This window comes from Cryptomeria japonica, chromosome 5 (assembly GCF_030272615.1).
Source record: "Cryptomeria japonica chromosome 5, Sugi_1.0, whole genome shotgun sequence".
NCBI classification, from domain to species: Eukaryota; Viridiplantae; Streptophyta; class Pinopsida; order Cupressales; family Cupressaceae; genus Cryptomeria; species Cryptomeria japonica.
In genome coordinates, this window is record NC_081409.1 from 490,771,271 (window position 1) to 490,784,525 (window position 13,255).

A 13,255-nucleotide genomic window follows, 5' to 3' on the forward strand; every position below is an offset into this window, starting at 1 on the left:
ATGGTAATTTGTTTTGGCAAAGTATACTTCGATGGGCAAAAAGAAAGATAGGTCAAACAAAAGTTGGTTATTTATTTTGAAGGGCAGCCCAAACCCTAGCCACCATGATGAGTTTGCAGTCAGAGGTTGAATGTATTCTTACTGGTATTCTGTCTTGGGGTTTAGGTATGCACGACTATGACGAGTGGCAAGTTGGTTGGTGGACTCTCCACGAGCTAAAATCGGAGGTAACAAAGATTTTTGTGGGATTGTGTTTACAGTTTAAACCACCATAACAAAGGTAATATCTTTACATTGCCTTGGTCTTTCGAAGGAAAACTTGGTAAATGGAAAAATAAATTTGAAAAGATTATCTTGATTAATTTTCAAACAGATTTCCATTACCTTGCTTTATAATTGGAAAAGAATGAAGTTCAGTGTGAAAATGAATGAAGAAATTACTTCTTTTCTGGTTATAGTTTTCAGTTTTGAAAGGAATTACTTTTCAGATTCTTATTTTTTGAAAATGAAAGAGATTTGAAATTACAGTTCGAAAGAAATGTATTTTATTTTTGGTAACTGTATTTTGGTTTCTATGTGTGGAAACCCTAACCCGAGTGTTGCATTGAACTCGGGTTTGATAGCTTGGTTCAAGGGTTTCATTGGTATTTTTCTCTATAAATTCATGGCTTTAAGCCATTGATCTGTTGGATGAAAAAGTGAGAGCATAGCAGTATTAAAGAATTTTATTGTTATATCTGAAAAATTGTAAGGTTATTCAGTTGAATGAAGTTTTTGTGGCACTGTTACAAACAGTGCATATTGTAATTGGAAACATTGAAAATCATATATGTTTTGTATTCATTGATGATTTTAGGACTGCAAGTTTGATGCAATTGTAAGGTTATTATTGATTACAAACTTAGACAATGACATTGAAATTTGAGGGGTTGGTGCTCCTTTGAAGTTGGTATTTCAAAAAAGGTGTTGAGTTGTAGCTCCACCATTGGTACAGAGTTGGTGCTCTTTGATTAATGAAAAGGAAATTTTAGTGAGTGGTTTTTAATACCCCATGAGGGTTTTTCCACTCAGGAAATCTTTGTGTTATGTGATGTTATTTGTCTCTCATTTTGTTATATGTTAATGTGTTTATCTAGTCAAAGCTCTGATACTTTGAGTTTGTTAAAAAAGGTTCATATTTCAAAGCATTCTAAACTGTCATGCAAAGTTGAATTGTTCAAATCTACAAAGTTGAGCTGTTTAAATCTGTTTATAAAAGTCTTCATAAAGCAAATCAAAACTTGCATTGTACAAAGTTAAAGTTTTGTTTCAAAAGCATAAACAAGATTGTTCACACTTTCATGGAACAATGTTACATGATGCTTTTAATATGAAGTGTTAATGTTATTCACTTGCATATCATTGGCTCAAGGTTACAATTCTTTATTGTGCATTCAAGTCAAAGTTTAAGTATATATCACTCTGATTCATGCTCCCCCCTCCTGCCCCCCCACCCCCCCTCTAAGAGTGAGTCCACTTCCAACAACTTTATATATTTTGTTAGTTGAGTAAAAAATGTAGGTCAGACTAGACCCCAACCACACAACATGCTAGATTGAACGTTGAACATTGAAGAAGGAACTCAATTGATTTGTTCTTTAGTGCACTACCTCCTCAAACTGCATGCATATTTTGTTTGCTTATGTGCTCTACCTTACTTTTCAGAGAGTCCTCAATCTTAAAATTGCATGCATATTTTGTTTGCTTATGTGCACTACCTTACTTTTGAATCCTCAAACTTAGAATTGCATGCATATTTTGTTTGCTTATGTGCACTACCTTACTTTTGAATCCTCAAACTTAAAATTGCATGCATATTTTGTTTGTTTATAGTCAAGTCGAAGCCCTTCAATTAATGAATGTTGGGATGCTTTATATTTTGTTAATTGAGTCACAAATGTAGGTCAAACTAGACCCAAGCCACACAACATGCTCAAAGTAAATTTAATGTTGAACTTTGAAGAAGGAACTCAATTGATTTGCTCATAACCAAATTCATGCAATACAGAGTCATAACCAAATTCATGCATCGCTCAGCTTAAATATTGAAGATAATCAAAATCAATAAATCTATAGAGTTAATGTTGATTTATACATAGGCCAAGGGGAGGATAAAAAAATGATTACCCTCGGATGCTTTATGAAGAAAGATGGTAAAGGACGAACCAGCCATGGTTTATTTTATCCCCTTGTCGACCAGCACAAAATGAGCTTCAGGATACATAGTGCACCATTAGTTGGCTCTGTACTGAATCGCACTGTGATCAATGGAATTTTAACAAAGCTTTTCTAATAAAATTGATAAAGAATAAAAAGAACCCAAAAATATATATGGACATTTCAATTAGTAGAAATTCTGAAAATAGTAGCCCTGTGCTACAAGTAATTTTCTCCTATGAAATGAGCAGGTTCTAGCCTTGCTGCACAGCTGAATTTGGGAGAGGAGTATTTCTTGTGAACAGAGGTCAGCTTGCCTTTCCCTGCATTCTGATGGAATCCAGTCATCAACTTGGCACATTCTCTGCATGATAATAGCGAACAATGAGACACAGAAATACAGAGAAGCAGGAGTAGTTGGAGCAAAAATATACAGAAACAACCAGGGAAGAGTTTTTCCATTCACATTAATTGTTCCTCAGTGTAGGTAGTATGGCACTCCATTGTCCTGCTCCAAGATGGAGCCCTTCTGAGGATGCATACACCAGTGTACACTGCTGCAGCTGCTAGCATTGATGGGGGATATTTTAACATAATATACTCCACCTGGCACAGTTCCATAAGAAACAAGGAAACCGTTTCCAACTGAAAAGACCACGAAAGTTCCATCAGAATTTATTTTGCATTGGACAAGAAAATATGCGTTAACCCTTATTAAGATCATGAGACTTACATCCTTCTCAGATCCAGCTGCCTTAAGGAACCTCTTCATGAAGACGTAAGGAGTTGGAACTGTAATATTGAATTGCAATGTATTGAGGATTGATTTCTCCTGCAATGTATTGAGGAATGTATTGTATAATAACTGTAACTTAGATGAAACTATCATTTGATTCCTTGTTGCAGCTTAAGTAAAAGAATGATGCATATTATACTCACCATTTGTAGAATGTCAGATTTTCTGTAGGCATTGTCAGAAACAAGGACAAAATCTTCAACGATAGGAGCATATATCTCCTCATATTTAGACGCCAAAAGCATAGAAGTTACCCCAACAAGCTGCAATGATTTTCTCACTACACTTTGACTGGAAAGATATCTATCAAAGAGATTGATTGCTAGGAACAGAGTCTCATGCATGAGACCAAATTTCAAATGGACCTACACAGTAAGAGGATACATGGCATTGAATACCGACTGCCTTTGGAAAAGATTAAAATCCATTCTATAATTTGAAGAGTGAAGGAAAGGAAAGACCTCAATAAGCCAATCTACCAAAATTGCTCGCATTTTCTCATTTATGTCTGATTGGAGAGACATGTAGCCTGGAGGAACGCAGCTAATGATCTGCTATGAGATTTAAACTATTAGTAATTACTTGCAACCAAATACCAATCCAGAATATTAGAAAGTAACACTTCCTACCAACAAAACCAAGAGCTTAGTTGGTCTGCTGACAGAGTTTCAAGTACTTGTCTTTCCCCACTCAAATGGCTTAAAAAGGTAAAACAAAGCTCCGGAAATGGTTCAACTATGCAGAGAAGAAGTGCAGAAACTCACCTCTCTTTCATGGTAGAAGCTATAAATGTCCTCGACATAATCTGTCACAGCCAATGGATTGTCCATGTCTGCCTCGTCAATATTAGGCATTTGGCTCTCTGCCTCCTCTGTTTCCATTTCACAACATTCATCATCATCCTGCCACAAGATCATATCCTCAGTTATGGCTTGGCATGCTTATAGATTAAGTAAATCTAATGATTGCCTCACCTATTGAGACAAATATTAGGATGAATATGCATTTTAAAGCACAATATTAATCCCTCGTTTGGAGTAATGATAGGTTCCAACAGACCTCATCTTCCTCCGTTAAATCTATTATCATTGATTCAGTATCGTTCTTCAGCAATGCTGCTCGAGACCAACCGATGACCTCATGGGGAGATGGCACAGATTCCAATACTTTGTCTGCCAAAGGCACAACGGAATTCTCCACATTGGTCTTGACGTGATTTCTCTCCCTTGTTCTCCTTTGCTTGGCTCCCCATTTCATGTGTTCCTCAAATTCCTGAGCTGGTGCCTGGATCATACACAAGTGAACATGATTCTCTGGGTTTCCTCTGTTCCATATTTTCTACACTAGGTTTTCTATAGCATAAAGGTTAAGCCACGCGACCAACAGATCAAACTAATTTAGGTTAAAGGAAAAATTGTACTTTTAGCAGTTCCAATAGAGGAATTGCAAAATAACAAACAATCCATTTTTAAGAAAATATGACAAACCTGTGTCAAAAGCCCCTCTTTTGCCAAAGTGGCACCAAAGCTCCTGGAAATATACGAATGAAACACATTAAATCATTTTTAAAACCTTAAAGATTCCATAGCCTTGAGCTGCCAAGAAGAGTTTGTAGGTAAGATCCGTCCTCACCTAGTTACAGGACGATCCACTTGAACAAAATTCTTAACAGCTACAATATTATTCCTGAAATTGCATAGAATAAAAAAAACATTACATCATAAAAATGGGGAACTTATAGAAAATTAAAGGAGGCATGAAGCAAAGGTGGAGAAACACATACTCTCCTGCTGCTGCTGCTAGTACTCTCCCTTTACTAACAGTACATCTGGTAGAGAGGGCACCGACAAGGTTCCCAATATCTCCCAGTGCTCTGCGGTTATTTGTCTGCCTCGCCATGTTCATATAAGCATTTACCTCTCCTCCCTGCACCGATTGGGATTGGAGATTACCATTCAAAACAACCTAAAACAGAAGTAAACGAACACACAACCCGCCATGAAATCGGTTTATAGCCATACAACAAGTACTCATCCAAATAAACTTCAGCAAACAAGGGGGGGAAGAGAGGGAACCTGTCAAATAAATCAAATCTCTGCATTCAGTCAAGTGAGAAGAGGCTCATTAAGATTGCTTGAAACCCACCTCGGAAATTCGGGTGAATTTGAGAGGTGTTGACAGTAGAGGCTGACAGGATGCAGAAAAGTGGAAGCTGAAAGCAGAGCAAAGGGAGGGAGCAAAATAATACTGAATAATCTCCCTCGGAGAGCTCCAACGGGTATGTGGCGCGCTAACGGTCGGGAGTTGAGAGTCGTCCGATTGAAAACGTACGGTGCAGATTCGAGCCTATTCACTTTTCATTAAATACTTAAGTGGCTAGGTGTATAACGAATTAATAGTTCTGTGAAATAAAAGCAAACGTCCCAGCCTCCAACGGTGAAAACTAGGTAGGATAAATAAATTATTTTTCTGTTAAGGGGGATAAAAGATGAATCGGGAACAAATAATAATAACCAGAAAGAAACAAATTATGAAATTATTTTTGTGTTAGGGGTATAAAAGATGAGTGGGGAACAAATAGTAATAAAAAAGAAATAAATAATGAAATTGTATTTATTTGTAAAGTGACTTATATCAGTTGTATATTTTGTAAAAATGATTCTTTTTTTTTTTTTTTTTGCTTTCATATCAGCTTAACATTTTCAACTAGTCATTATATGTTAATCCAAATCATGAAACATTTTATTTGCCACCTTTTGGAGCTACATTTAAGAACTAGCACTAGTTCATTTTCATCATCTTACAAATTATCTAACAAGAGCATTCAAGAAACATTCATTAGCATAATTATAGCATATATTACTACATTTCTTGCTTGCATCAACATCTAGGTTGTTTAATGCATGTTTGTTTATTATCTTTAATCATTTTCAAAGGTTTTTGACTCTTTATCATAAGAATTTGATCAAGGAGAGATAGATCCCTATAATTAGTAAACTCCTAATCTAATGACCAAGTTTCTTAATGCATAAACAAATACAAACATTCAAGCCAACTTCAAAACCAATATTCAAGTCTATGAATTAATGTAGTCACAAATAGATGGCTTACTTAAGTAGTATTCAACCATGCAACCAAAACAACAAACACTCAATATATTTACACAATGAAATAATAATAACACCTAATAAGAATGAAATAATTATTTTTATTCATTTGCTATGTGAATTACATTAATAATCTTTTTTGCAAGAAAATACAATACAATGAAACTTTGGTCATCTTTATAATTGGCTACAAGCACAATCAATATATGTTAGTTTTTAGTTACAATCCTCTAAGTTGGTATGCGATATACGATGATCTTGGAAGTTCTCTACCTTTTGTCTATTATAAAACTTGTGGTAGTGTTAAGCTAACTCCTACTAGTTTCTCCTTCCCCCCCTACCTCCCTCCCCAGTTCTGATATAGAAAAATTACTTTTATACCAAGTGCAAGCAAGTAAATATGTTATGACATCGACCAACAATGTTTTGCAATACTTAATGCACAATTGGATATAGAAAAAACATATAGAAAGACCCACATGAAAGAAAAAACATGTAAGCATTGGAACTTAATATGATCCTACTCATGAGCCTCCTAAGACCAATAAGATTAAGAATGTCCTTAAATGATGGAACCATCTTCAAATATTTGGCACACAACTAGCTTAATTAGGTATTATTTAAAAAAAAATTGACTTGTCACTGTAGTGTCCTAAACTGTACTCCCTTACAATTTGGTCCACATTTGGGCCCTTATCTTAGTGTTCATGTCCCAAAGCCGGACTAGGACCTAATTCTTCTCATACCATTCAATTCTAGCCTCCTTTCCTCTTTGTACATCACAAGGCCCTTTTGTTCTGGCCCTAAAATGGGAATAGGACCAAGACGTGGTGCCATGGTCCTCAATAGGACCAGGGCATGGCGCCTTGGTCCTCTCAAATGGAACCTTAATTTGGCCCCTCCTAACAATCACAATATGCTAGTGGGCATGTGATCTCCATGTCGGCTTGTGTCAGAAAATTAAGATGTTTTTCGACGAGCAAGTATACAAGGAAGTCCAATCCTCTCATTTCATAATAACAGGAGAATCATAAGGCGTCTGATCAATCTGTATTCAAGTGATCTATCATTTAAGCATTGAATCATTCATCATCAAAAATTTCTAGAGATCTTCAAGGCTACATATTCTTCATTTACCCATTGTGGACCAACATTACATCATTCATATGCAAGCATGTGTGTGTGTGTGTGTTATTAGGGTTTTGTCATGTCCATGCCATTTCATGCAACATATGTGGTTACATTCAAGAAGAAAAGCATCATTATTAGTCATTGTAGATCTGAGGTATATCTTTCCATCATTTATTTCAATATTTGCAATATTTCATTCAAGGTTAATTCCTAAACCAAAGTATGGCGTAGGAAAGCCCCTATTCCCAACCTATTTCTCCTTCATTTTGTGTGTAGGAAACAGGTACGAAGCAGTGATCTTCGGAATAAGAATTATTTATAGTGATAAATCGATCCTCCATTGGAGTGTGAAAAGTTTGGAGGACCAAGGCAATGGGCACCACGGGTCCTGATATTTTAGGAGCTCTTTCTGGGAACATGTTTGAATTTGCTTACATTGCTTAGATTCGGATTTGTGGCTCAGTCCTACAACTGTAGCTTAATGTTTATGCATTTATACTTCAAATTCCAGTACTTTTACCCTAATTTCAACAATTCAACTCACAAAAGAGGGTTTATTAATTCACATCATCATGAACCCCCCAATCCAATCAGAGTTCTTAGTCCTAATCTTTGTTGGTTTGTGACTAGATCTATTGGATTGGAACCCTCTTTTGAATGTGATGGTCTTTAAGTCATAAAATTAGTAGTTTCTTCCCTCTATGGTGGAAACCCTAATTTATCACCATTACAGTCACAATGCATTGACCAATAGTTAAAATATTGGTAATGATGTGGCAAGTGGAATATCAAATATCAATTTTGAGGTTTTTTGTTAACATGTGTTATTGTTATCACAATTTCTCAACTATTCAGAGTTTTCCTACACAAGTTGAGTATTACATGAGTCCATACATCATTATTTTGCATGAAAGTTATGAATTTCCTCAAACTAAAGAAGGAAAACACTACCTTTTCACTACTAAATTTGATTTTACCCTCTCCACATCAAGAAACCTGCATGAACTCATATATTTTCATATCCTAAGGTGCCACAAGAAAGACATTCTTAAGGATTTAACATAATCACATAAGATATACATCCAACATGACTTTGCACACAGAATTTATTTTTTATTGATAAATAGATGTCTAGCATTGATACAAGTCTAGAATTGTTGCTATTTTGCTCAAAAACAAGATATTACATTGCTCATTTTCAATCCTTGGACCTATTTTTTTGAATTACAATACCATAATTTTGTGTGAAAATAACTAACTTTCAGTTATGATGCTTAGCAAAAATGTAAAGAATTGTCTTCAAATTGAGCCTAGAAGTCCCTATATTACTTTCTCTCATGTGGGAGAGGAATTGCCAAGATATGCATTAAAGGTAATTATTGACTATTGTTACTTGAGTTGATTATTTAATTTTCATATATGCATTTGAGAATTATCTCTCCCCCTTTTAATTCCATAAAAACCTCAAAGTGGCATAGAAGGAGATGTTCTTGACCTTTTCAAACACCTAATTTCCTTTACATGTCAACTCCTAAGAAGGCTCTAAGATGTTTACCATTTGTATAATCTTATTCAAACCCACTCCTAGATGGTCTGGAACTACCCCTATATGCTTGTTCTACCTTGTCAAACTTCTCTATTATGTCCCCAACTATCATAACTCTAAAATGCCTATCACTTCAATCTCTTTCACACATTAAAATAGTCATCCTAATGGACATCATTGTAGGTTTGGCATTTGTCTCTTAGTGTGACTGTCCTATTATCCATGTTTCATCTTCACTATTGTCACCATTGATGCAATGAGAAGATAATGTTGTACTTCAAGTGGTTTAAAATTTACCCTCTTCAATTTCATAGTTGTTCACATCTATTATTGACTACGATTTTGGCGTTTTGTCACAAGGTCTTAGTGCAACATTCTTAGTCTTTGCACTGGGTGAATTCACAAAGCTGGTTCCCACTTTTGCCAACGAAGGAATTTGGCGAAAGTGGGAATTTCGGATTTGTCCGTGTTCGAGCGAAATGGAAATGTTCACTCGGACTACCCCTGGGAGTCAGAGCGAACCAACCTTTTGACTTGGGTTTGCTCGAACATCGGGCGAGTTTTGGGTTCAAGCGAACCCCCCATTCGCTCGAACCCATTGCGGTTAGGGTTTTTAAATTTTTTTTATAAATATCGAAAATGACAGTTAAAAGGTCATTATCAAATTTGACTTTTTCTGTCTGGTGGGGGTTGGATCGAACCAGTCGTCAGCATCACATCACCAAGCTTTGTCTACAGCAGTTAGCATTTTTCCTATTTCATTTTTCGACCTTTGTTATATCAGGTGCACAAAATAACCCTTAGTTTGGTTTAATAATGTCTTTTTTTATTAAATTTGTAAATAATTTGTTTGTTAATTTATTTTTTTAATTAAATAATTGTATATAGTTATTGTTTTTCAACATTTTAGAAAAATGTTTGATAATTTATTGTTTTTCATTATTTTAGAAAAATGTTTGATAATTTATTGTTTTTCATTATTTTAGAAAAATGTTTGATAATTTAATGTTTTGATTGAAATGTGTCAATTTGTTTTTAAAATTACATAATTGTATAGATGTATATTTTTTTCAACATTTTAAAAAATTGTTATGAAAAACATAGAAAACTAACCTGTAGTAAATCAGAACTTAGAAAAACATTAGCAAAAAAAGAAAAACATTAGAAAAATTAATTTAAATAAACATTAGAAAATTTAGATAACAAATTTAAACAAATTAGACAAAATAAATTTCCTCTACAATGTGACCCATTTTCACATCCTATTACACACACAACATGACCCCTTAAGACCACATATGACACTATACGTTCCCTTAGGAGGTCATAGAGGATCACATATAACATAGTAGTGTACATGTATGACATTCCCTTTAGGATCACATCTAGTGTCCTAAGGGGTCATATGTGGTTCTAAGGGGTCACACATGTGTTATAACACATGCGTGACCCCTTAGAACCACATATGACCCCTTATAAAATTGTAGTGTGAACGACATACCTCTTAGTCCATCAAATAGTGTCTTAACACATGCATGACCCATTACAACCACATATGACCCTTTATAAAATCCTAGTGTGAACGACATACCCCTCAGTCCATCACATAGCATCTTAAGGGGTCGTATGTGGTCCTAAGGGGTCACACATGCATTAACACATGTGTGACCCCTTAGTAGGTCACATAGGACCCCTTATAACATCCTACTATACATATGACATTCCCCTTAGGATCACATAGTGTCATAAGAGGTCATATGTGGTCCTGAGGGGTCATGTATGTGTTATAAAATATGCATGACCCCTTAGAACCACATATGACACCTTATAAAATCCTAGTGTGAATGACATACCCCTTAGTCCATCACATAGTGTCTTAAGGGGTCGTATGTTGTCCTAAGGGGTCATGCATGCATTAACACATGCGTGACCCCTTAGTAGGTCACATATGACCCCTTATAACATCCTACTGTACATATGACATTCCCCTTAGGATCATATAGTGTCCTAAGGGGTCATATGTGGTTAGAACCACATATGACCCCTTATAAAATCCTAGTGTGAACGACATACCCCTTAGTTCATCACATAGTGTCTTAAGGGGTCGTATGTGGTCCTAAGGGGTCACGCATGCATTAACACATGTGTGACCCCTTAGTAGGTCACATATGACCCCTTATAACATCCTACTATGCATATGACATTTCCTATGTGTCCTAAGGGGTTGAATATGTGGTCCTAAGGGCTCACGCATGCATTAACACATGCATGACCCCTTAGTAGGTCACATATGACCCCTTATAACATCCTACTGTACATATGACATTCCCCTTAGGATCACATAGTGTCATAAGGGGTCATATGTGGTCCTAAGGGGTCATGCATGTGTTATAACATATGCATGACCCCTTAGAACCGCATATGACCCCTTATAGAATCCTAGTGTGAACGACATACCCCTTAGTCCATCACATAGTGTCTTAAGGGGTCGTATGTTGTCCTAAGGGGTCACAAATGCATTAACAGATGCGTGACCCCTTAGTAGGTCACATATGACCCCTTATAACATCCTACTGTACATATGACATTCCCCTTAGGATCATATAGTGTCCTAAGGGGTCATATGTGGTTAGAACCACATATGACCCCTTATAGAATCCTAGTGTGAACGACATACCCCTTAGTCCATCACATAGTGTCTGAAGGGGTCGTATGTTGTCCTAAGGGGTCACACATGCATTAACACATGTGTGACCCCTTAGTAGGTCACATATGACCCCTTATAACATCCTACTGTACATATGACATTCCCCTTAGGATCATATAGTGTCCTAAGGGGTCATATGTGGTTAGAACCACATATGACCCCTTATAAAATCCTAGTGTGAATGACATACCCCTTAGTCCATCACATAGTATCTTAAGGGGTCGTATGTGGTCCTAAGGGGTCAACATGCATTAACACATGCGTGACCCCTTAGTAGGTCACATATGACCCCTTATAACATCCTACTGTACATAAGACATTCCCCTTAGGATCATATAGTGTCCTAAGGGGTCATATGTGGTTAGAACCACATATGACCCCTTATAAAATCCTAGTGTGAACGACATACCCCTTAGTTCATCACATAGTGTCTTAAGGGGTCGTATGTGGTCCTAAGGGGTCACGCATGCATTGACACATACGTGACCCCTTAGTAGGTCACATATGATCCCTTATAACATCCTACTGTACATATGGCATTCCCCTTAAGATCATATAGTGTCCTAAGGGGTCATATGTGGTTAGAACCACATATGACCCCTTATAGAATCCTAGTGTGAACGACATACCCCTTAGTCCATCACATAGTGTCTTAAGGGGTCGTATGTTGTCCTAAGGGGTCACGCATGCATTAACACATGTGTGACCCCTTAGTAGGTCACATATGACCCCTTATAACATCCTACTGTACATATGACATTCCCCTTAGTATAATATAGTGTCCTAACATATGACGTGTTAGATCTCTCTATTCTTGATTTTTTTATGTATGTCAAAGATTTAAATATGTACACGTGTTAGATCTCTCTATCTCTCTAAAATATATGTTATCTCTAGATCTGAAATATATGTTCTCTCTCTCTCTCACTGAAATATTTGAAATTTTTACATGTATTTTTTGAAAATGAAAATGATCTCTTTCTCTCTCTCTCATGAAGATTTATATGTATATAATCTCTCTCTCTCTCTCTCATGAAAATGATCTCTCTCTCTCTCTCTCTGCTTACGTATTTATTTTAACTTTATGACATGTACCTAGATAGATGGCATCCCAGGATATACCTTCGCAGGCTCCTGATCAGGATCCACCTTCGCAGGCTCCTAATCAGGATCCACCTACGTAGGCTCCACATCAGGATCCACTTGCGCAGGCTCCACATCAGGAGCCACCACAACAGGATCCTCCACAGCAAGATCCCCCCTTGCCCGACATTGCTACTATTTTTCATTACAGTGATCGGGAGTTGCATAGGTTGAGGGCCATACAAGATGACCCTCGTACTGATGGTGTGTACAAGAGTACGTGCACGTCCATTTTTGACAGTTTGCGGACATTGAGGGACTGCTTAGTATCTCATACCTCATTCTCACCTGAGGTTATAGAGGATATATATAGACAGTTGAGGAGTGAGGTGAGGGGTCCTCATTCTTTTGCTGATGTGGTGGGGGTGGTCTCGAAGGAGACCATCAAGGAGAGATGCTTCCCATAATATCAGGAGAAGAGTAAGGTGAGGGGATATCAGGTTACCAGATGTATCGACCCACAGGTTGCATCATTGATTTACCCACGATTCTTAGCAGCCCATGGTTGTTATCCTAATAATGACCAGATTCCATTATACTTTGCATAATAGGTATTTGCTGAGGTTCATTGTCAGATGAAACCAAACTACCTTGATATTATGGGATATTATGGACAGGGGAGGGGCAGG

The 13,255-nt window shown here is 36.7% G+C and overlaps 1 protein-coding gene across 2 annotated transcripts; it reads right to left on the reverse strand.

Moving 5' to 3' along the window:
• Positions 1-2,091: 2,091 nt before the first annotated feature.
• On the reverse strand, positions 2,092-5,315 carry LOC131069784 (G2/mitotic-specific cyclin-2). Of its 2 annotated transcripts, none has more exons than XM_058005342.2 (11): positions 5,068-5,315; positions 4,776-4,957; positions 4,625-4,678; positions 4,480-4,522; positions 4,052-4,276; positions 3,757-3,894; positions 3,454-3,543; positions 3,136-3,357; positions 2,930-3,028; positions 2,663-2,841; positions 2,092-2,560 (listed from the first exon to the last, which is right to left on the reverse strand). In XM_058005342.2, the coding sequence occupies exons 2-11, from the start codon at positions 4,895-4,897 to the stop codon at positions 2,416-2,418; spliced, it is 1,317 nt and encodes a 438-aa protein (XP_057861325.2). In that variant the 5' UTR covers positions 4,898-4,957; positions 5,068-5,315; the 3' UTR covers positions 2,092-2,415. The 2 variants fall into 2 exon arrangements, with proteins under 2 accessions (XP_057861325.2, XP_057861324.2); XM_058005341.2 differs by having other exon boundaries at positions 4,776-4,918; positions 5,068-5,314.
• Between the last annotated feature and the right edge of the window lie 7,940 nt (positions 5,316-13,255).